General features: G+C 41.9%; 1 protein-coding gene across 1 annotated transcript in view; it reads right to left on the bottom strand.

Moving 5' to 3' along the window:
• Window positions 1-25260, bottom strand: part of TNFSF10 (TNF superfamily member 10) — a 43778-nt gene that overhangs the window by 10303 nt on the left and 8215 nt on the right. The window contains exon 2 of the mRNA XM_029616369.1: window positions 3092-3250. Within this exon, the coding sequence (XP_029472229.1) occupies window positions 3092-3250 (159 nt within the window). The remainder of the gene's footprint in view (window positions 1-3091; window positions 3251-25260) is intronic.

The following is a 25260-nucleotide window of genomic DNA, read 5'->3' as shown; positions in this document are numbered from 1 at the left end:
ACCACTAATATATCATCTGGATACTGAAGAGAAGAGTGGGCAGGTACCATCAAGGACAGTGAAGAGTCGGGAGAAAAAGGTTGTATAGGAATATTGTTGATTAAAAAATCACTCAAAGTGATGTACAGTCTGGAAAAGCGATTCAGAAATGCCTTTTAAATAAATAAATGCATTCTGAACATATGGATAAAGGTATGAGAGACTGAATTTCGATTTATGTCCTCTGAATTGGGATTAATTATCCTATTCATTCAATCCTGGGAAGGAATTTTAAAAATACCCTTACAATTGGCAAGGATCAAGAATGATAAAACAAATTGACTTATAAAGTCACAGATTTTTTTGGAAAAACAAAGTGAAAATGAACTGTCTTGAACAAGGATTTAGAGGTGAACATTTTCACCAACTCTCTTATCAGTTATCAAGTAACGTTAAGTTGGAGCCATTGTCAGCTTCCAGTGTGATTATTACTGTAAGTCTTAAAGATTGTTTTAACAATGCTCAGGGCCTTGGAGAATCCAGGAATCAGAAGCCCTTAAAGTTAAAGGTGACCTTTGGGGACCTGTGGTGGGCCATTAGCCTGGAGGTTACATTCCATTAGTCTACTTTTTACACTGCCCTCAAAACAGGGCTGTGCCCACTCTACTGATTGCTGCTGCTAGCGGCTCTGGTACAGCACTTCACCCTTGGGTGGCGATGGCTCCTGCACAGCAACTGTTCTCCTGCCTCCTCCTTCCCCTCCCTTAGTATCAGCCCTCTACCTCCTTCCCGCATCTGTTCCCTATTCCTTCATTCTCCTTCCTCCACCCCAGTATCCATCCTCCCTTCCCTCCCCCACCCTCCCTGCACTCTCTTCCTCCCTCGAGTGAACTTATTGATGGGAATCTTTGCGGCTTCTCTCCACTGCTTGTACCGGGACTATGAGAATGTTCAATCATGGGATGGCATTTCCCATTGCTAATTTTGCAATGCGAGATTTCAGCAATGGGAAGTGCCATCCCATAAGTTTTAAACTTTCTTGCAATGCTGGTACAGAGTGACGAAGAGAAGCAGCAAAGGTTTTTGCTGCTGTAGTCACTGGTGGATCTTACATCTCTTCTGCTGGCAGGGCCTGAGTATCCCTGCCTGCCACATTATTTGACCCAATGGTTCCTCTATCTCTTCCTCTGGTGGGGCCAGGGGATCCCTGCCAGCTTCACTACTCAGCACAGTGACACTTTCGCTGGCAAGGCCTACGGATCCTTGCTGCCTACAATTCCTGATGGTTCCTTACTTTGCTAAGTGGCAGCGGGTACTTCATGGACTTTATCAAAGCATTTTAGGAGCAATTTTCAGCAGCCTGTGTAGTTGCACAATATGCTAGTACTTTTAATGCACTTCCTTTGTAGCTAATTTTCCCAAGAAAAATTATGTGGATAATTTCCCTTGGAAAATCAGGTAGCGTAAAGCATACATGTAAAAGTACCTACTGTTTGTACAGCTGGTGGGAGGGATAGGGTAGAAATAGCATGCCTACCATTGAAAATACCAAGTGCACACACCCTTCTACTGCCCCATCTAAATATGCCCAAAGGCATGCTCTTTTCAGTGCAGTGAGAAGCATGAATTTTGCAAGCTCCGCACATATGTTGTAGCTGCTCTGAAGAGTTCAGTTTTCAGAATGGCCATGGCCAATTTATCCGAGCAAAGGGCTTTGAAAATTGTCCTCTGTATTTGTCTGATTGCAAATCACAGTTAATATACCTCCCTCATTTTAAATTAGGAATGAGAGGATGTCTACAATATCAATCAAATGCTCCTACCCTTCTCATATATTCATATCAAAGATAGTGACCATCATAATAGGCGTCATCGAATGTGATCTCACATATACAGTATATTATCGCTGCCTTATACAGTATAATCATAGGTCAATTTTTAAATTCCAACTTTAAACATTTTTTAAAAGAATTATTTTGCAATTAAAAACATTTATGAGTAGTATTTGTATCAATGTGACTTATATCTGTGCAATGAAAAATACTTATCTTGCACATATATTCTTCACGATCTGAAATGAAATGGAAGCTTGGCAGCCACTTTTTTGAAAGCTTCCATTTTTATTTTTTTTTGAGATCGTGAAGAATATATGTACAAGATAAATACTTTTCACTGTACAGATATAATAACTGACTGATACAAAAACTATTCATAGATGTTTTTAATTGCTAATTATTTTTCAGAAATACTATATAAAGTTGGGATTTAAAAATGACCTATGATTATATATAAGAAAGAGATAATATAAATAGTATGTGAGAACATATTCGATGATACCTATTATGATGGTCACTAATGAATCTTTGATATGAATATATGAGGAGGGTAGGAGTATTTCATTGATATATGTCTGATTGCAGCCACTTCCCTCATTGAATCACATTGAACTGGGTATGTGAGACAGTAAACAACTGAGACCAGCTTGCAAATGTATTGTGTGTTTAAGCATTTTTGGCTTCTTGCATTGACATCATGATCCCATGCAAGCTCGATTCAGTTTCTCCACAGGTTTTTTGGTTTTTTTTATAGGGGACAGATATCACCAGAACAACTTTGCATGTTCAAACAAGCATAATGGGATTCCTACCAATGTAATGAGGCTGATAATGAGTGCATTCCAGACCTTTAAGTCCTCTTGGACCCAAAGATCTCATTATACACCCAATTGTGGTCAAATAGCTGCTATTTAGATACATAAATTCTAAATTTTGTTTTCACTTTTTACCCAATTCTTACAAATAGTTATTCACCATGACCTCCTTTCTATCTTGGAAATGGATGACCCCCCCTCCCCCAAGATATTGATAGATACCTTAGAACTGCTAATATCATTATAAAATTATTTTGTTTAGGATAACCTTCTGAACAATAGCTGGCTGTAGTTTTATGCATTTTAACTATAGCTGAGACAGGAAAGAAAAAAAAAATAATTCAGCAAAATAGTCACATATTTATTTTTCATTCTAGAGAACATAAAAGGACAGATATATAATAAGAGATGTGTTATAAGAATATATAATAAAATGTGAAATTCATTATGGAAAAGGGGTACCTTTTGAGTTAGCTTTTGCAGTTGCCACTTTATATGCCAGCAGGGGTCACTCTCATCCACCACATTTTGTAAGTCACTCTTTTCCACTGTTTTTAAAAACATTCCCGGATCTTCACCAAGAAGACAAGCAATATTGCTTCTGGAATAAGAATCTCGAAGCTGTGTTGGAAAATCAATATAACAGTTTTCTTATTTCCCTGGGTATACAAACAGTTCTCCAATGACATATAATGTGATTTCAATAAAGTTGCTATCAGCGAGGGGGTAAAAAAAAACCTCGCTGGTTATTCCCATTCCTGAAAGATATCCTAGACCTAGCAAAACAGAGTAATGAGTACATGCTGCAATTTTATGAAGCAAAAAGACCCAACAGGATTGGATTTTAATGAAAGAAATGTTCCTGTGACATAAGGTAACCTCCTATTAAGCCTTTATTTGAGTTTATTTACTTTTAGAACAAAGCCAGAGATATAAATTCCTTTGTTACACAATTATGATGATCAGAACACACAATAAATGGTAATGTTTCTGAAATGTTCAAGTACAGGATTTAATCAGACTGTAAGGTTGGTGTACGCCACAACCAAAAATACAGTATGCCATGCTTAGTGATATTAAATATGTTTCTTATTCATTAATCAAAGGGATTTCCATGTTCTAGGGACATCGCTTGCTTTGCAGCATTCAGCTTGTGATCTCACAATTTATAAATATTGTACATGAAACCAATTGTAGCTTGACTAACAGAAGAAAACTGGTGTAACTTTGGATTGTTATTAGGTCATTATAAAATGTTTTCCCATCAGCAACCACAAGGAGTCCACACATGCCAGCATCTGCACCAAGAAAGAGACATGGAAACATGGAAGATGTAGTAACACACATGATGGCAAACAAAGACCCAAATGGTCCATTCAGTCTGCCCAGAAAGGGTAATAACTGCCACTACGTGCAGGTTACCCCCATGCAGAAATGTTATCATCTAAAGTTGAAGATCAGGTCACAAAAGGGAGGTATTCTACTACCTCACAAAAACAATATCAAAAAAGAGAGATAGTGTACAAAAGAAACATTTATTTGTTGACCAGCTTTTTGAAAGTAAACTTTATTGCAAGGCAGTGTACAATGATATTAAGCACAAGTTGATGAACTGGACATAGTCCTCCGTCCTGCTGCAGGCCATGACACAGCTACCACAAATGGAACTTAAAGACACCAATTCTATACAAATTTTAATAAACAAATAGTAAGCTAGTATCTTCTCATCTTGAAAAGACCTCCTGGTCCATCATTCATTCACCCATTCTAAAATAATATTCATGTCCATTTTTTAACATTTTCTTATGCGTATAAAAGTTCCAGACTCTAGCTAATGTTTCAGAAGTCCTGAATCAGGGGGAAACAACTGAATAAAAAACTGAATGATTTGCTCTTGTTTGGACCACTGGCAGTCTCAAAGAGATTCAAACAGAGTCCACTTGAACATTGGTTTTGGAGAACTCTGAACTTCAATTCACATGAAATGATGAAATACATGATGTGATGAGATCAGAGCAAGGCCGCTCTACAAAAGAACATAAACTTTAATGTCAAGTATCATAGAAACACTGACAAATCTTGATCAGAATTGACACTGCCAGATGCAAGGACGTTCAAGCAATGAATCCTTCACTGTTATTTTTTGCAGCAACATTTAAGGTGTATCACCCCCACACCAATCCAAGATTAGTCAGTCAACAACATAAAATCTTAAATCATTAAAAGAATGTTTAATTCTACAAAATGTGCAACTGAAGGTGCTATGGCTTATGAATATTTCAAGCAGCTGCAATGTTCCTCCATCCTAGTGCTAGAGGTACAAGTGATTTTATTAACATAAAATTTATTGCATAGACATCGAATCATTTATATAGCATAAAAGGTCTGACATGTAGTGCTGTGTCACAATTTGATGGTCAGTTATGACGAGGGAACAAACAGCATAGAAATTGCACAGATCCAGCAAGTCCTACAGGATTGATGGCTGGGTATATCTGTCAAAGGAATCCTCTCTTGTTTATAAAAAGTCCAATTGTTCCAATGCATCTCTTAAATTAGAATCTAAAATATAGACAATATAAGGAAAGTCGTGGAAAACTTCATGAAAGTGTAAACATGACCATGACAAAAATGGATCCATGAACTTCTCAAACATGAGAAAAAAATGGTAACACACAAGAAATCCTGTAAATTTTGTAAGTTGTAGAAGAAAAGAAGTCATTCATGATAGCTATAACTAAAGCTTTGCATACGCAAGAATGTGGATATCCATGTTTTAATGTTCAGTCATCACTTTAGCTTGTGTCTGACATTCGGACAAAGTAGAGCAAATCTGACAAAGCCGAAAAATTTGGCTAACTGGAAAACTCTCTTTTAAAGGTCAAGGATGAGCACTATCAACAGGCTGCAAACACTGCAACAGGTTTTTGCAATCTGTAGGTTTTCAAAATAAAGTAGTCTCAAAAGCATTAGGTGATTTAATGATTATTGGATCCAAAAAAGAAATGTGAAACATGTCACTAACAGCAGTGTATTTCAAGTTAGGATCTAAATGGTTTAACCAATCAAGAAAAATGTTGAATTGGGACTGAGATCCTTTCCACGATAAAAAAGTATATCTACTATATAGTTTTCAAGCTTTTATTTCTTGCATAAATGGGTGATTGGCATGCCATGATTCTTTAACAGCTCCCATGTACAAAATCGTCAAGCCTGTTGTCATAGTTGCAACCATTCGTTCCTCATATTTGCTGACAATATCTTCTGTCAAATGTAAAAAAATGTTTGTCAAGTCTAATTCTGTCAGTTGTGCCAAAAATGAAGTCAGAACTCAATGAGGTCACTCTCACCAGTTCAAAACTCTGTAACAAATTCCAAAGCATGATGTTGCAAATTGTTTCTTTACAAAGCCTCAACATCAAGAGTTACTACTAACAGTTCAAGATTGTCACATTTTTATTGTTCACAGAAAACTATTGAAACTATATGTCTTGACATTTCTGAGGTGCCTACAGAAGTTGCAGTCTACTTTGTCTACCAATCTTTATTCAATACAACATAATAAGAACATAAGATATGCCATACTGTGTCAGACCAAGGGTCTATCAAGCCCAGTATCCTGTTTCCAACAGTGGCCAATCCAAGTCACAAGTACCTGGCAATACCCAAACATTAAATAAATCACAAGCTACTATTGCTTATTAATTAATAGCAGTTTATGGATTTTTCCTCTAGGAACTTATCCAAACCTTTTTTAAACCCTGATACACTAACTGCTGTAACCACATCATCTGGCAATGAATTCCAGAGCTTAACTGTGCGCTGAGTGAAAAAGAATTTTCTTTGATTTGTTTTCAATGAGCTACTTTCTAACGCAGCTGGGAAGTGCAACAGTAGCCCCCCCCCCCCCAGTCTCCCCCTTACCGGCCTGGGTTTGTCAGGATGAGTCCTGTGGAACTCCGCAAGGAGGTCTTTGTCATAAATGTGGTGGGAGGGCTCCCAGGAGTTCTCCTCCAGCCCAAAGCCCTCCCACGACAGGAGGTATCCCCAATGACCTCTTCTACAACAGATGTCAAGAACGTCTTTGACCTGGAGGACGTCTTCGGGTTCAGCGGTGAGTTGGGTAGGAACAGGAGACCATCGAGAAGGTCAGGACAAGACTAGTGGTTTTAGTAAGGAGACATGGAATGTGTTGTGGATTCCCATGGAGGTAGGCAGCTGAAGCTGATAGGTAACTGCTCCTATTCTTCAGATGACTGGAAATGGTCCATTGAACCTTGGAGCCAAACTCTGTGAAGGCAGGCATAACTTAATGTGTTTTGTGTTGGGCCAGACTTTCTGGCCTGGTTGGAACAGCAGTGCAGTGTGACGGTGGGCATCAGTAAAGGGTTTGGCTTTCTCGGCTACCTGACCCAGTCTGTCCTTGACCTGATTCCAGAGACGGCGAATCGTCTGTGCTGTGGACTGGGCTGCAGGTGAGGTACCGAGAGAGGCACTGGAAAAGGCAAGTATGGCTGACGACCGAATACAAGGAGAAGGGAGGAGACAGTGGCAGAGGCGAGATGAGTATTGTGGGACAACTCGGCCCAGGGCAAGAGATCGGCCCAGTTGTCCTATTTATCGTTCACGTAGGATCTCAGGAAGGTCTTTAATTAGCAGTTTGTCCTCTCGGCTTGGCCATTTGCTTGAGGGTGATAGGCCCATGTCAGGTTCAGGGTGATGTCAAACTTTGAGCACAGAGACTTCCAGTACTTGGCTGTGAACTGTGGTCCACGATCGGAAATTATCTCCTTGGGTAATCCATGTAGTCAGAATACATGATGCAGAAAGAGTTTTGCCAATTCAGGAGCCGAAGGGAGACTCTGTAGTGGAACGAAGTGGGCCATTTTTTAAAAGCGGTCGATAATAACTCAGATGACCGTGTTGCCCTTTGATGGGGGTAGATCGATGATGAAGTCAGTAGAGATGCTTGACCAGGGTTCAGTGGGAGCCAGAAGAGGTTGGAGGAGTCCCCAAGGACGGCCAGTCGAAGGTTTCTGCTGAGCACAGATGGGATAGGAGTCAACATAACTGCAAGAGTCCTTAACCGTGTTAGCAATACAAAGGATAGATGCCAAGATAATGTCCGTCACAGTGCTTTATTAGGAGACTTGTCAATTCATAAAAAAGACGCCCGACTCAGTCCGAGTTTCGCCCCCACACGGGGGCTGCCTCAGGGGCTACAACAAACAAACATTAATTACATCTAAACAAGACATACATAACTCACAAAAAATTATAAAAAATAATGTGACTATTCAAATGGTAACAAAGAAATATGTAATTGTGGAACAAATAAATTGAAACAGCATTATATGAACAAATAGACATGGAACAAGAAAACAGACTGTATGTAAAGCAAAATGTGAATGTTACAAAAAGCCCCCACGACTTTTTTAGATCGCCTTCCTCCTTGTTTTATAAACCCTTAACCGTGTTAGGCCACCAGTAATGTCTTCTTAACATCTCAAGGGTCTGAGCCCGGCCAGGATGGCAGCCAACTTTGAGTCATGGGCCCAGCAGAGGACACACTCTCGGAGATGGTGTGGGACCACCGTCTTCCCGGCTGGCACCGTGTGGGTAACTGCGAGGGTTATACAGGCTGAGTCAATGATGTGCTTGGGAGTTTCGGGCATATCTTCTGGTTCAAGAGAGCAAGAGAGAGCATCCGCTCGGGTGTTCTTTGCTGCAGGGTGGTAGTGGAGTTCAAAGTTAAAACGTTCAAAGAAGAGTGCCCAACGGGCCTGTTTGGGGTTCAATAGTTGAGCTTTCTTTTCTTGTTCAAGGTTCTTGTGATCTGTGAAGATCGTGAATTTATGTTGGGCTCCTTCAAACGGGGGCACCACTCGTGAAGAGAAAATTTCACAGCTAAGAGCTCAAGGTCACAGATCATGTAGTTTTGCTCTGCGGGTGAAAACTTGTGAGAGTAGAAGGTAATAAGACCCCCTTGGAGGAATATTGGCTCAGTACCGCCCCGCCCCAATGGCGGAGGCATTGACTTCGACGACGAAGGGACGGTTGGGATCTGGGTGATGAAGACAAGGTCCAGTGCAGAAGGCCTCTTTCAAGGTGCAGAAAGCAGATTGAGCCTTGGGGCTCCAAACTTGAAGGTTACTACCTTTCCTAGTCATGGCCGTGAGTGGAGCAGCTAGCGTGGAGTAGTTTGTAAATCCAAGGAATCTCTGTAAGGCGCGGAGGCCTACTGGCTGGGGCCAATCTCAAATTCCTTGGAGTTTCTCAGGATCCATGGTGAAACCATGATTGGAGATACATAGCCCAGAAATGGGAGACAAGTCTGTTCGAAGATACACTTCTCTAATTTTGCGTAGAGATGATTGTCTCGGAGATGATGGAAGACTGAACGTGTGAGTGGTGGGATTTCAGGTCTTTGGAAAAGATCAGTATATAGTCTAGGTATACCACAACAAATGAAAAGAGTAGGTCCTGGAAGATCTCATTCATCAAGCGCTGAAAGACTGCAGGGGGGTTATAAAGTGTTATGCTCAGCTCCTTTAGGAAGGAGGAGTTAGCAATCTATAATGAACTAGCTCCTATAGGAAGGAGGAGTTAACAATCTTGTTATGCTTTGACTCCTGAGGAAGGGAGGAGTTAGCAATCTTGTTATGGAGCGACTGCACGAGTTAGCAATCTGTAATGAATCTGCTCCTGTAGGAAGGAGTTAACAAACTGTTATGATCTACTCCTGTGGAAGGAGTAGTAAACAATCTGTTATCAGCGGAGTGGAGAGGGCACTCAGCTGTAGAGGAATGTAGATAGGTGGATCCTTGGGCCGATGTCAGATGACTGCGCCCCCAGGAGGATATCCTGAGAGGGACCACCAGCTAGGCTTGAGTATGGAAACAGACACAGATAATTCTTTTATTGGACAGGTTAGTAGAACTACTAGAGGTGACAGTAGTGAGCTGCTATGCCCGGCAGGGCTGGTCCCTCAGGTACTGGAACAATGATCCCAGGGTTGCTGAGCTGTAGAGAAACTATAGATAGTGAGTAGACATGGTATGCTGTGTTCATAGCCAGAACTAGATGACAAAACTCACATAAGATCTTGAGGAAGCTCAGTAGCTGGAAAGGGTTAGGCCCTCTAGGAGTGAGTACCTGGTTCCAGGGAAAGCTCTGAGAGAGCGTTGGTAACTCACAATTGTCTGTATCTGCAATAGCTTCCAGGCAGTGGAGGATCTTCAAAGTGTTCAGGAACATGGGCCCTCGAGGTGCGAGTACCGGTTCCTAACGGCAATCTGAAATAAAGAAAAGAGAGCGAGACCCCGAGGAACGGGTACCCCTGGTAAGTCCGAGGAGGCAGAGTAGCTTGGACGAATCCTTGCTAACTCGATTAGTTAGCGAATACTGAGACCTTTTATATTGGAAGCGGATGACGTCACCTAAGGGGACGTCCCTGAGGTTTGCGCCCTTGCTGGTACATCAATCAGAGCACACGTGTGCCCTACATCATCAGGAACATAGTGGATCCACAGCGTCGTGCCGGTCTGGGGACGCCGGAGAGAGATGGCAAGAAGACACCGCAGCAGCTAACCGTCCATCAGACCCAGAGGGAGTCGCCACAGAGGTAAAGAGGGCGGAGTGAGGGCGTCGAGCAGCAACGGACGCAACACAAAGTCCGAAAGGAATTACTACATAAGAACACGCCATACTGGGTCAGACCCAAGGGTCCATCAAGCCCAGCATCCTGTTTCCAACAGTGGCCAATCCAGGTCATAAGAACATGGCAAGACCCCAAAAAATAAGTCTATCCCATGTTACTGTTGCCAGTAATAGCAATGGTCACTTTCCAAGTCAACTTAATTAATAGCAGGTAATGGACTTCTCCAAGAACCCATCCAATCCCTTTTTAAACACAGCTATACTAACTGCACTACCCACATCCTCTAGCAACAAATTCCAGAGTTTAATTGTGCGTTGAGTGAAAAAGAACGTTTTCCTGATTAGTTTTAAATGTGCCACATGCTAACTTCCTGGAGTGCCCCCTAGTCTTTCTATCATCTGAAAGAGTAAATAACCGATTCACATCTACCCATTTTAGACTTCTCATGATTTTAAACCTCTATTATATCCCCCCTCAGTCATCTCTTCTCCAAGCTGAAAAGTCCTAACCTATTTAGTCTATCCTCATAGGGGAGCTGTTCCATTCCCCTTATCATTTTGGTCGCCCTACTCTGTATCTTCTCCATCGCAATGATATCTTTTTTTGAGATGCGGCGACCAGAATTGTACACAGTATTCAAGATGCAGTCTCACTATGGAGCGATACAGAGGCATTATGACATTTTCCGTTTTATTCACGATTCCCTTTCTAATAATTCCCAACATTCTGTTTGCTTTTTTGACTGCCGCAGCACACTGAACTGACGATTTCAATGTGTTATCCATCAATGCCTAGATCTCTTTCTTGGGTGGTAGCACGTAATATGGAACCTAACATTGTGTAACTATAGCATGGGTTATTTTTCCCTATATGCATCACCTTGCACTTATTCACATTAAATTTCATCTGCCATTTCGGTTCCCAATTTTCCAGCTTCACAAGGTCTTCCTGCAATTTATCACAATCTGCTTGTAATTTAACTACTCTGAACAATTTTGTGTCATCTGCAAATTTGATTACCTCACTCGTATTTCTTTCCAGATCATTTATAAATATATTGAAAAGTAAGGGTCCCAATACAGATCCTTGAGGCAATATACTGCCCACTCCCTTCCACTGAGAAAATTGTCCATTTAATCCTACTCTCTGTTTCCTGTCTTTTAGCCAGTTTGTAATCCATGAAAGGACATCGCCACCTATCCCATGACGTTTTACTTTTCCTAGAAGCCTCTCATGAGGAACTTTGTCAAACTCCTTCTGACAATCCAAGGTCACTATATCTACCGGTTCACCTTTATCCAGATTTGTGAGGCAAGAGTTGCCTTGGGTAAAGCCATGCTGACTTTGTTCCATTAAACCATGTCTTTCCATATGTTCTGTGATTTTGATATTTAGAACACTTTCCACTATTTTTCCTGGCACTGAAGTCAGGCTAATCGGTCTGTAGTTTCCTGGATCGCCCCTGGAGCCCTTTTTAAATATTGGGGTTATATTAGCTATCCTCCAGTCTTCAGGTACAATGGATGATTTTAATGATAGGTTATAAGTTTTTACTAATAGGTCTGAATTTTCATTTTTGAGTTCCCTCAGAACTCTGGGGTGTATACCATCTGGTCCAGGTGATTTACTACTCTTTAGTTTGTCAATCGGCCTACCACATCTTTTAGGTTCACCGTGATTTGGTTCAGTCCATCTGAATCATTACCCATGAAAACTTTCTCCGGTACGGGTACCTCCCCAACATCCTCTTCAGAAAACACCGAAGCAAAGAAATAATTTAATCTTTCTGCAAAGGCCTTATCTTCTCTAAGTGCCCCTTTAACCCCTCGATCATCTAACGGTCCAACTGACTCCCTCACAGGCTTTCTGCTTTGGATAATATTTTTAAAAGTTTTTACTGTGAGTTTTTGCCTCTATGGCCAACTTCTTTTCACATTTTGACTTAGCCTGTCTTATCAATGTCTTACATTTAACTTGCTAATGCTTATGCATTATCCTATTTTCTTCTGTTGGATCCTTCCAATTTTTGAATGAAGATCTTTTGGTTAAAATAGCTTCTTTCATCTCCCCTTTTAACCATGCTGGTAATTGTTTTGCCTTCTTTCCACATTTTTTAATGTGTGGAATACATCTGGACTCTGCTTCTAGGATGGTATTTTTTAACAACGACCAGCCTCTTGCACACTTTTTACCTTTGTAGTTGCTCCTTTCAGTTTTTTTCTATTTTTCTCATTTTATCAATGTTTCCCTTTTGAAAGTTTAGCACTAGAGCCATGGATTTGCTTACTGCCCATCTTCCAGTCATTAATATATACATTATATATACATTATATACATTATCCAGACTAGACCCGAATTTGATGATGTGTACAGATTACCTAATACTGATTAATTGAAGTGTAATGATGTGTAAAGATCCCCTAATATTACTTTATGTATAATACAATTACACCGCTTGTACATAGATTAATGTTTATATCTGCAATTCATGTTGTATATTTAACCATTATTTCTCAATCCATGTTGTATATTTAACCATTATTTCACAAATGTTATTGTTATTAGTTTTTTGTTCATTGTAAAGCATGTTGCTGCATTCTGTTCCACTGTAAACCGAGGTGATGTTCCTAACGTGCCGCGGTATATAAAAAACCTTAAATAAATATATAAATAAATAAATAAATAAATTCAAATTTGATCATATTACGATCACTATTGCCAAGCGGCCCTTCCACTGTTACCTCTCTCACCAAATCCTGTGCTCCACTGAGAATTAGATCTAAAATTGCTCCCTCTCTTGTCGGTTCCTGAACCAATTGCTCCATAAAAATGTTGTTTATTCCATCCAGGAACTTTATAACTCTAGCATGTATCTATGATACATTTACCCAGTCAATATTGGGGTAATTGAAGTCTCCCATTACCGCACTACCAATTTGATTAGCTTCCCTAATTTCTCTTAGCATTTCACTGTCAGTCTCACCATCTTCCCTGACACACAAGGGATTTCTACCCATAAAGATTCAATTGTGCATTTAGTCTCATACAGGATGTTTATCCTGTTGGACTCTATGCCATCCCGGACATAAAGCGCCACACTGCCTCCTGGGTGCTCCTCTCTGTCATTGCAATATAATTTGAACCCCGGTATAGCACTGTCCCATTGGTTATTCTCCTTCCACCATGTCTCTGAGATGCCAATTAAGTCTATGTCATTATTCACTGCTATACATTCTAATTCTCCCATCTTACTTCTTAGACTTCTGGCATTAGCAAACAAACATTTCAAAGTTTGTTTTTTGTTTGTATTTTCATTCTGCTTTTTAATTGATAGGGATAAGTTAGGTGAGTTTTTAGTTACAAGCACTTGGACTACTTTTTTTATTATTGGAACCTCACTGTCAGGATGCCCTAATTCTAATGCATCATTAGTATCCTTTGAAGATACCTCTCTCTGAACCATGCACTGCTGAGTGACTATCAGCTTTCCCCTTTGTTCTAGTTTAAAAGCTGCTCTATCTCCTTTTTAAAGGTTAGCACCAGCAGTCTGGTTCCACGTAGTGGCTGTCCGTAATGTTGAAAGTGGTCTTCCAGATATCTTCTGGCTGGATCCGCACCAGATTGTATGCCCCTTGTCGCTAATGAGTGGCAGAGGGTAGCGATCCCTGCGAGTCACGGCGTTTAGCCCACGGTAGTCAATGTAAGGATGTAAACTGCCATCTTTCTTCTTCACAAAGAAGAATCAGGCTCCTGCCAGGGAATCGGCAGGAACCTGATTCTTTATTCAGGTTCTCCTGATTCTTTATTCAGGTTCTCCTGATTCTTTATTCAGCCTTTATTCAGGTTCTCCTTAATGTACTCTGACATTGCTTGAGTTTCTGGCATGAGAGAGGGTAGGTTCTGCCCTTGGGAGGCATGGTACCTGGGAGGAGCTCAATGGGGCAATTGAATTTACGGAGTGGAGGCAGGATATCTGAATTTTGTTTGGAGAACACATCTTGAAAGTCAGAATATGGAACCGGTAACCCGGTAAGGGTTGTAGAGTTCAGAACGGTGACCGCTGGAGACATCTGTCGCAGACAGCGGCTCTGGCACTGGGGTCCCCACTGAATTAGCTGCAGGGATTGCCAGTCGAAGTAGGGTCCATGGACCTGGAGCCAAGGAAGTCCTAGGATTATCGGATGTGTAGAACACTTTAAAATGTACAGGGAGATCTCCTCTTCATGGAGGGTTCCCTCGGAGAGGTGAAAGGCCATGGTGCTATGAGTGATGCGTCCAGGAAGGTGCTCTCCCTGGATGGATGCGATGCGAAGGGGCACCTCCACAGTCTAAAGAGGAATCTGGAGCAGAGTGATGATATCATCCAGAATGAAGTTACCACTTGCACCACTTTCCATGAGCGAGGTTGTGGAAAAGGAGCATGACTCCATAGTAAGGGACACCGGAAGTAGCAACTGAGGGCCAGTAACAGTAGCGCCCAAGCTCGGGAACCCCACCGGGCTCAGGCTCTGTAGTTTCCCGGACGTACAGGGCAGGATTATCGGAGGTGTCCGGAACCACCACAGTATAGGCAAAGGCCTTCCTTCTTGTGATGAAGATGCTCCTCAGAAGACAAGCTCCTGCGATTGATCTGTATCGGCTCCTCTGATGATGGCAGAGGTGCCGGTAAGGCCTTCAACTGGGGACTTGTAGTACGGACTGGGCGTGAGGCCGGTGGCCGGGAGACCTTTACCTCCTGGTGTAGGTGATGGTCAGTCTTGCCAACCAGGGAAATCAGGTCATCCAGAGATATGGGAATCTCACGAGCAGCCAGCTCATCCTTGAGGGCAGGAGACAAGCCATCCAGATAGATTGTCCTGAGGCAATCTTCTTGCCACCCGTTCTGTGGCTAGTGTCCTAAATTCCACTGTGAATTCGATGAGCGAATGCAAGCCTTGACAGAGGTGAAGAAGCTGATGACCCGCAACCGCTTGTCGGCCAGGGTCTTCGAAGGTCCACTTTAAAATGGTCATGAAGTGGGAGAGGTGATGGAGAACATCTTCTGAACACTCCCAAAGTGGGGAAGCCCATGCCAGGGCCTTCTCTTCAAGGCATGATAGGATGAAGGTAATCTTGGTGGTCTCACTTGGAAACAATGCAGGCTGCAGTGCAAATTGCATAAAGCACTGATTGATGAAGCCTCGGCAGAGGCATGGATCCCCGTTGAAATGAGGTGGAGCTGGAAGGGCCAGAGATGCCCGTGGAGGCGGGGTTTGTGCCCAACCCCCAGAATTGGCCATGATAGAGTCCTGTAGCTGAGACCGTAGTCTATCCACGGATGAAGTCAATGCTTCAATGGTTCGCTATTGTTCTCGGACATGGGCGGCTAGGCCAGGGATGGCCTGCAAGGCAGGAGACTCCGCCAAGTCCATGGCCTTGGCAACCTGTTGCGCTGGAGGTGGACCCTTGGCCTGGTGCAGGATTGGTACGGCCCTACGGTCAGACCCAGAGAGCGCCTGCCACCAGGAGACGGAGCACAGGAGGAGACAGAGGCTAGCTGGAACTTCACCAGTAGCAACCTGGGGTTCCCTCAGGTTGAGCCCTTGGTTACCCGGGCCGCCTGGTCTTAGGGGAGCCTTGCAGGGTCTCCTGGAGAGGAAGTGCAGAGGCGTGCCCACCACAAACAAGGGTGTGTGGTCAATGTCCAGACATCACAGGAGGCCACAACTGAGAGTCCGAATGGATAGCGGTAATCAAGGCCAGAGTAACAGTTCAGAATGGTCAGCTGAAGCAGGAGTCATTACCTGTAGCCAATCCAGAAGAAGTCAGGTCAGGCAGAGGTCAAGTTCCAGGCTGTGATCAAGAATAGTCAGTGTTCAGTCAGAGGTCAGTTCCAGGCAGCAATCAGGAATAGTTAGAGAACAGGCAGAGGTCAGGTCCAGGGAGCAATCAAGAATAATCAGGAACAAGCAATGGTCAGTACCGTGAGATCAGTCTGAAGGGTACTACCAGGGATGGAGAGACGAAGGAACAGAAGATGCTGGAACAGGAGACAAGGAGACGCTGGAACAGGAGACACTGGAACAAGAGATGCTGGAACAAAAGACGCTGGAAGGCAAACTAGACACACCGGAGTGTACGACCCAATTGCCAAGGCGAGGAAGTGGTGTCAGACCACTTCCTTTAATACAGCCATCAATCAGGGCACGCGGCGGAGTTGGGATCTGCCCCTGGGCCTTTAAGAGGCCAGGCGGTCCACGCGAGCGTGCACGCCTAGGGGCAGGGCTGACGCCACAGAGGATGCCAAGCCCCCGCCGTGAGGCCTGGACTGGAGCCTGAGCTGCTGCAAACTGGCTGCGGCGTGAGAGAGCCCGGAGCTCGTGGACGGACGGGAAAGGTGAGCAGGCCTGGCCGCAGAGCGAACGTGGTCGGGAAGCGCATCCCCCAGGTCCTGAAGACCCTGTGGCAAAGACCTTTAATCTCTTAGTTACAAAAGTCATCCGACAGATGGTATCTACCCCTCATAAAAATTTGTGTAATTTAACTAGAGATCTACAAGTCTTATGTGATTTACAAACATATTCACAAATCATCAGAATACCAACTAAGGGGGGGATGCACAGTGATCCTGGATTGAGAATCCTATTTAGTAGAAGTTCATTGACAACTTTCATATTCTACATATTATTTACCATTGTCACAAGATCCTACATCATCCTTACAAATCATTAATAATCAAAAATTGCCATTGCATATTCAGAAGGCATTTTTTATCTTAACAGAGCCTACTTTTTTGGAAAAAAATCTCAACCAGAAATTCCTGTATTTTTTCCATTCTTCCTTAGAGATTGATTGATTGATCCTTCCAGAAGACCTATTGTTTGGGGTAGAGAGTCTTTGTTCTAGTCTTTGTCTAAATTTGTAGGATGTTGTTTGGCACCTTTTGTTCCACATTTACCATCCTATGTACAATATTGACAGTACATGATAGTCCAACTAGAGAACATGCGATATGACACTACTGATGATATATTTATTTTTATTGTGGAAAAGATCTCATACCAACTCAAATTTTTTCTTGATTGGTTAACCATTTTGATCCTAACTTGAAATTCATTACTGTTAGTGAAAAGTTCACATTTCTTTTTTAGATTTAATAATCATTAAAACACCTAATGGTTTGAGACTACTTTACTTTGAAAACCTATGTATTACGGCAGCCTGTTAGATTTTGAAAATATTCATCCTTGAACTTTAAAAGAAAGTTTGCCAGTTATCCAATTTTTCAAGCTTCATCAGATTTGCTTTACTTTGTCCAAATTTCAGGCACAACCTAAAGTGATGACTGAATGGTTTATAACATATGGATATCCACTTGCTTGTGGTTAGATATAGCCAGCATGAATGTTTTTTTCTTTTACAATTTCTAAAGATGAGTCCAGAATTTCTTGAATTTACTTCTCATACTTGAAAAGTTTGTGCATCCATAATTTGTCATTAGCATGTTCACAATTACATGAAGTTTTCCATGACTTTCCTCATATTGTCTGCATTTGAGGTTCTAATTTAAGAGATGCATTGGAACTATCAGATTATTCTAAACAAGAGATGATTCCTTTGACAGATACACCCAGCCATCAACCTTGCAGGACTTGCTTGGTTTGTTTCTATGCATACAGACATGCTGTCTGTTCCCTCATCAAAACTGACCATCACACTGTGAGACAGCATTACATGTTAGACCTCTTATTCTCTATACATTATACGATGTTCATGTGATAAATTTTATATTGGTAAAACCACATGTACCATAAGCATTATAATTTTGGAACATCGCAGCTGCCTTAAACATTACAGCCTGCACATTTTATAGAATATAAACATTTTTTTAATGATTTAAGGTTTTATGTTGTTGACTGGCTGCTCTTGGATTGGTGTGGGGTTGATGAACCTAAAAAGTTGCTACAAAAAGAATAGCGATGGATTCATCACTTGAGCACCCTCACACCAGGTGATGTCAATTCTGATCAAGCTTCTTCAATAGTTTTATGATAGCTGACATTAAAGTTTGTTCTGTTCTTTTGTAGAACCGCCTTGCTCTCTGATCTCATCAACAAGAGACATTTCTTCAGTGATTAATCTTTCATCTCTGTCTTTAACTGCATCTCAGGTCAGTGTACTAGAAAAGGGGTTATCCTTTGTACCCACTACATGATTTGATGCTTTCGAAGTTGAAACTTTTTTCATCGTTTTATTAGACAACTATGGTTGAAACAGTATTTTTCGAAGCAGATCTCTAGGGCAGATTTTTCTATAGTAAGTCTAAAATCCACATGGTGCCCTCCTGGTAATTTGGATCCAGTTATTAGCACATTTATAGATTTAGTGCTCAAGGCTTCCTCTATAGACGGGATTTTTAATTTGTCTATAGCAGAGCGTGAAGCTCTATCTGAACTATCTAAGGAATCCACAGTAGTTATAAAGTCCGCCGATAAAGGTAGCACAGTAGTGGTGATGGACAAATGTGACTACAAACTTGGTAAAATGACAGGTGGAGGATCTTACTTATTTTAGACGTTTGACAACAGATCCAACTAATGGACTTAAAATTGAGATAGATCTAAAGTTGGAAGAAGTCTATTATAGGTCATGGATTACCTCCAGAGAACATCTTTTTCTAACAGTGGATTTTCCAAAAATGCCAGTATTGTATGTATTACCAAAAATACATAAAACCTTAAAGAACCCCCCAGGGTGTCCAATAATTTCTGCACGGGGCTCATTGTTAGAACCTTTTTCGATGTTTGTGGATAAGATTTTGGCTCCTATGGTGAAAGTTTTACTATCGTATGTGATGGATTCAACAGACACAATAAATGTGCTGAATGAATTGGCGAGACAAGTTTTCCCTTGCAAGAATTTGTGTTGGCCACTATAGATTTGGTATCTCTATAAACAAATATACCCCAGGAGGATGCCTTGAATATTGTGAGTCAAAAATTATGTGATTCTTTGGTGGGGAATCGGATACTTGCAGATTTTGTGATAGCCTTGGCAGCAGTGACTCTTTGTAATAATTTTTTTTATGTTTGATGGGTCATTTTTTCTCCAAACTAAAGGGGTAGCAATGGGGCCACAATGGCCCCTGATGTGGATAATCTATACATGGGACATTTTGAAGATATTTGGCTTCCAGTAAATCCTTTTCTGCAACACATTTAATTATGGAAGTGTTATATTGATGACATTTTGATTGTCTGGGAAGGGGATGCCAGTGATTACACTAAATGTATGCAATGGTTGGGGTCTTGTGATCCTAATTTAAGTTTTACCTCTTCCTATAGTGAAGTAGGCTTACCCTATTTAGATATATTTATTACCATTCAAAAATTGGATTTTGGTTTCACTATACATCGGAAACCCATGTATAGAAACACAATATTACGTTATGATAGCTGTCATCCATTACATTTACAGAGGAATCTCCCTTTTGGGCAGTTTTTACGTTTGAGAAGGCTATGCTCCAATATCTATGACTATAAGTTGAAGGCGAAAGAGTTGATTAGTTATTTTGCACAGAGAGGTTATCCGCAACATATTTTGAGAAGAGCTTATAAACGTGCTCATTGGGTTAATCGTGATTTGTTGCTTATGCCGACTAACAACATTTTGGATATTCAGGCACAGAAACCCATATGTGTGTTACCTTTTTCTTCTTCTATATATCGGGTACAAAATAGTATAAAAAACATTGACACATTTTGGGTTACATGAAGTTTTTTCAGAAACTCCATGTTTTGCCTTGAAGCATGGCAGGAATATTAGAGACATGATTGTTCATTCAAATCTTGAGGAAGTAAGTTGTATCCCTGCAGTTGCTCTGGGCAAATTGGGACATTATCCTTGCAATAAATGCTCAGTTTGTGAACAGTCTTTTGCTCTCCTTCCCTTTTTTAGAGGTGGTAATTTCCGATTATGAGCAGGCACAAATTGTTCTTCTGTAGATGTAATATATGGTATATGGTGCCCATGTCCGCTTCTGTATATAGGTAAAACAACATAAGAACATAAGAAAATGCCATACTGGGTCAGACCAAGGGTCCATCAAGCCCAGCATCCTGTTTACAACAGTGGCCAATCCAGGTCATAAGAACCTGGCAAGTACCCAAAAACTAAGTCTATTCCATGTAACCATTGCTAATGGCAGTGGCTATTCTCTAAGTGAACTTAATAGCAGGTAATGGACTTCTCCTCCAAGAACTTATCCAATCCTTTTTTAAACACAGCTATACTAACTGCACGAACCACATTCTCTGGCAACAAATTCCAGAGTTTAATTGTGCGTTGAGTAAAAAAGAACTTTCTCCGATTAGTTTTAAATGTGCCCCATGCTAACTTCATGGAGTGTCCCCTAGTCTTTCTACTATCCGAAAGAGTAAATAACCGATTCACATCTACCCGTTCTAGACCTCTCATGATTTTAAACACCTCTATCATATCCCCCCTCAGTCGTCTCTTCTCCAAGCTGAAAAGTCCTAACCTCTTTAGTCTTTCCTCATAGGGGAGTTGTTCCATTCCCCTTATCATTTTGGTAGCCCTTCTCTGTACCTTCTCCATCGCAATTATATCTTTTTTGAGATGCGGCGACCAGAATTGTACACAGTATTCAAGGTGCGGTCTCACCATGGAGCGATACAGAGGCATTATGACATTTTCCGTTTTATTCATCATTCCTTTTCTAATAATTCCCAACATTCTGTTTGCTTTTTTGACTGCCGCAGCACACTGAACCGACAATTTCAATGTGTTATCCACTATGACACCTAGATCTCTTTCTTGGGTTGTAGCACCTAATATGGAACCCAACATCGTGTAATTATAGCATGGGTTATTTTTCCCTATATGCATCACCTTGCACTTATCCACATTAAATTTCATCTGCCATTTGGATGCCCAATTTTCCAGTCTCACAAGGTCTTCCTGCAATTTATCACAATCTGCTTGTGATTTAACTACTCTGAACAATTTTGTGTCATCTGCAAATTTGATTATCTCACTCGTCGTATTTCTTTCCAGATCATTTATAAATATATTGAACAGTAAGGGTCCCAATACAGATCCCTGAGGCACTCCACTGTCCACTCCCTTCCACTGAGAAAATTGCCCATTTAATCCTACTCTCTGTTTCCTGTCTTTTAGCCAGTTTGCAATCCACGAAAGGACATCGCCACCTATCCCATGACTTTTTACTTTTCCTAGAAGCCTCTCATGAGGAACTTTGTCAAACGCCTTCTGAAAATCCAAGTATACTATATCTACCGGTTCACCTTTATCCACATGTTTATTAACTCCTTCAAAAAAGTGAAGCAGATTTGTGAGGCAAGACTTGCCCTGGGTAAAGCCATGCTGACTTTGTTCCATTAAACCATGTCTTTCTATATGTTCTGTGATTTTGATGTTTAGAACACTTTCCACTATTTTTCCTGGCACTGAAGTCAGACTAACCGGTCTGTAGTTTCCCGGATCGCCCCTGGAGCCCTTTTTAAATATTGGGGTTACATTTGCTATCCTCCAGTCTTCAGGTACAATGGATGATTTTAATGATAAGTTACAAATTTTTACTAATAGGTCTGAAATTTCATTTTTTTTTTTTTTAGTTCCTTCAGAACTCTGGGGTGTATACCATCCGGTCCAGGTGTTTGCGTATGCACATGATTGAGCACCGTAGTGTGATCATGAGGACCCAGCTGAAAGCTCCTTTGGTTCAGCATTGTTTTACTCAGCAACATTGTTTTGCGAATTTAGCATTTGCAGTAATAGAACAACCAATAACACTTCTCTTGTGGTGGCGATTTTGACAATGGGAACAAAAGTGGATTCATTACTTTGAAACTGTGACACCTAGAGGACTGAATAAAGAAATAGATTGGTCTGTCTTTTGATAGTTTGCAAGATGTTACTACTCAGGAGCTCCAAGAGTAACCCATCTGTCATTTTTATATTTATGGTGGGAAATTTGGAAATATGTAATATTCTGTTAGTGGTGAGTTATGGCTCTGTGGAAGTTTAGCAACTGTAACTCGGGAGCTTAAACTGCAGGTTCAGATGCTCCATGAGGAAAGAAAAGACCCCACTGGTGGTGGCTGAGTAGATGGGCACGATGGTGTTGACTTTTTCATGTACTCTGTGAATTTATGGACATGACTGTTAAAAGACAACCAAGCAGAATAAAAAAATAAGATATGTATGCAGCTGGTTAAAAATGAGTGTTCTAGAGTATTCACATTGTGTAAAAGTGAGACCTAATAATGTTTGGATGTGTAGATATGAAAGGAAATAAGTATAATAGTTAAGCAGAAGAAAAAAAGGTTTTTTTAGCTTAAAGGAAAGCTGGTAAATTATATCAGGTTTATTCAAACCGGTCCTCGGGTCTCCTCCAGCCAGTACGATTCTCAGGATATCACTATGCATGAGAAATATTTGCCTATATAGGATGTCATGCATGCAAATAAATCTCATGCATATTCCTTAGGGATATCCTGAAAACCTTACGGGCTGAAGGGAGCCCCAAGGATTGGTTTGAGAATGAATACCCCTGAATTACAGACAGGAGAGAAAGGACTTACCTGGTTGTAATGTCACATCTTCAGGTTTTTCCTGGGGGTGAGGTCAGTAATACAGGGATCAGCAATGAACATCTCCAAAGGTGGAAAGCAGTTGGCTGCCTGCTATAGTGCTTCATTCAGGTTGCTGGACTGGGCTACCCTCTGTGTAACCCTCTCCCACTCCCTTCCAGCCAGGAGTCACAATCCCAGTCCTGGAAAGCATTGGATTTGCTCAATCAAGGAGGGGGAAACAGTTTCTGGGTCCCCTGGAATGGGGGAAAGCTCTCCTGCAAGGCCAAATTGGGCAGAGGTCACTTCTAAAAGTTAGTGTTCCAACAGAAGGAGTTTACTTAAGTAAAAACAATCAGGTTTCAGCCCGAATAAAGTAAAGTCCGTAGCAAAAATGGTGAAGTTCAGAAGTTATAAAAAAAATAAATAAATAAAACAGGTTCCAAAAGAAAACAACAATAATTCCACGACATGGAAGAAAACATCTCTGACCTCCCAAATCTTCAAATCACTTCCACTTATACAAAATAAAGCTTTTCACTAGAACTTAGTCAAGTACTCACACATCAAGGAGCTTCCCAAGACCAACTTTCTCACTTTCTGGTTCCCTCTTGTCTACCCAGTAGAATGTTTTCTTTGTCTTCCATTGATCTTCAGAACTGGAAACCCAGACCAGGGCACAACCCCTTGCCATTCCTCCTTGCCTTCCAGTACAGTTATTCAGGTCTTTCACTTTCAGCAAAAAGATTCCAAAACCCCCAGACTGTTCCCCAGTCTGCCCCTTGTGCCTCGTGGAAGGTACGTTTTATACTCCAGAGATAGTACATCCACCCTGGCCCGCCGCTAAAACACGCACACGCTGAAGGCTGTCTGAATGCCAAAAAAATTCCCAGTATTACAAGATAGCCCACACTTCAGGACACCTTCGAACTCTCAGTGTACCTTCCACTGCATTTTAAGACAAAACCCACATTCTAGTACACTCCAGAACTACAGATTCCTCACTTAAACTTGGAATTCTCCAACACCCTACTAGGAACGGGCAGCACCAAAATTTTCGGGTTGGCTCGATTTTTTTGTTTCAGAAGGATTTTTTTCATCTAAATCTGTTCATTAAGGGGTAGATATTTATAATCGTGCATGCGTCTATGTGCGCGGTTCCTGGCGCACACACATGGACGCGCCGATTTTATAACATGCGTGTGCCGGTGCACGCATGTTATAAAATCGGGTGGCCATGCGCACATGCATGCTGGATTTTACAATCTGCGCACGCAAGAGGGGGGGGTTGCAATTTCTGCGCAGCGATTGTAATTGGGCCTTCCCTAGTTCCCTCCCAGTCCCCTCCAATTAAGGAACAGATTAGGAGGGAACTTCTCTGCCCCCCTACCCAAACTCCCACCCTCTTCCCTCTTCCCCACCCCTAAACCCTACCTATCCTTGTTTTTTTCAGCTGGGCCCAAGCTGAAAGACATCCAGCAGCCCTGGCTGGCCTTCCTGAACTAAAAAACTATAGGATCCAAGTCCAGTACCAAACGTTAGCCTGGGGACTGCCTGAAGTGTGCTGAGTCATTGAAAAGTTCAGGAGCTAGGGAGCGTCCACCCCAGCACTCCCCCCCTTACCCTGTCATGGCTCCAGAGTTGGGGACAGGGAGATTCTCAGTTACTCCCGCCTACTTCTTGGTGCTTGAAAAATGGAAACATCAACCTAGGGTCAGCGCTGAAGTGATGTCAATCTAGCGCCTTCCTCCAGTGAAGCTGGTGCCATTTTGTTCTTCAATAATACATCAACATGGTGTTGTGTGCTCCAGAGGAAGGCACTGAAATGAAATCACTCTGGAGCTGACCTCCAGATGGACTGCATCAGTTTTCAAGTGCTGGGACCCAGGCAAGAGCACTGGAGGCCTTGGTCTGGCCTGGCTTAGGCCTGAGGGCTAGCACCAGGCCGATATGCTGGGCCCTGATGTTGTAGCTAGGTCTGGGTGCCAGGACCAGGGCATAGCACTATTCCTCAGTGCCAAGCCATGGCGTAGGCCTCGGCATCTGGCCTAGGCCTTGGAGCTAGCCCAGCCCAGGGCTAGGCCTCAGGATTGGACTTAGGCCCTAGTGCCAGACTCGGCTAGGGGATAGAATGCAGCACCAGACCATCAGAGGCTGGGTTGTTTTTAATTATTAAAAAGGCAACCAATATGAAAATGCCCCAAAATTTTCAGGTATTTTCATTGGAGGTTATTTCAATTCATTCTAGTCAGAACAAACTGAAAATGGCCTCATTCATTGTATTTATGCATATCCCTACTCCTTATACCAACAACAGCTACCTTGCTGTTTACAGCAGTGCTCCTACATATTGTGAGGCTTTCATGCTCCCCATAGAC

Source organism: Rhinatrema bivittatum, chromosome 9 (genome assembly GCF_901001135.1).
Source record: "Rhinatrema bivittatum chromosome 9, aRhiBiv1.1, whole genome shotgun sequence".
NCBI lineage: Eukaryota > Metazoa > Chordata > Amphibia > Gymnophiona > Rhinatrematidae > Rhinatrema > Rhinatrema bivittatum.
The sequence above is the reverse complement of the archived record's forward strand: the minus strand, read 5'-3'. Positions and strand labels throughout refer to the sequence as shown.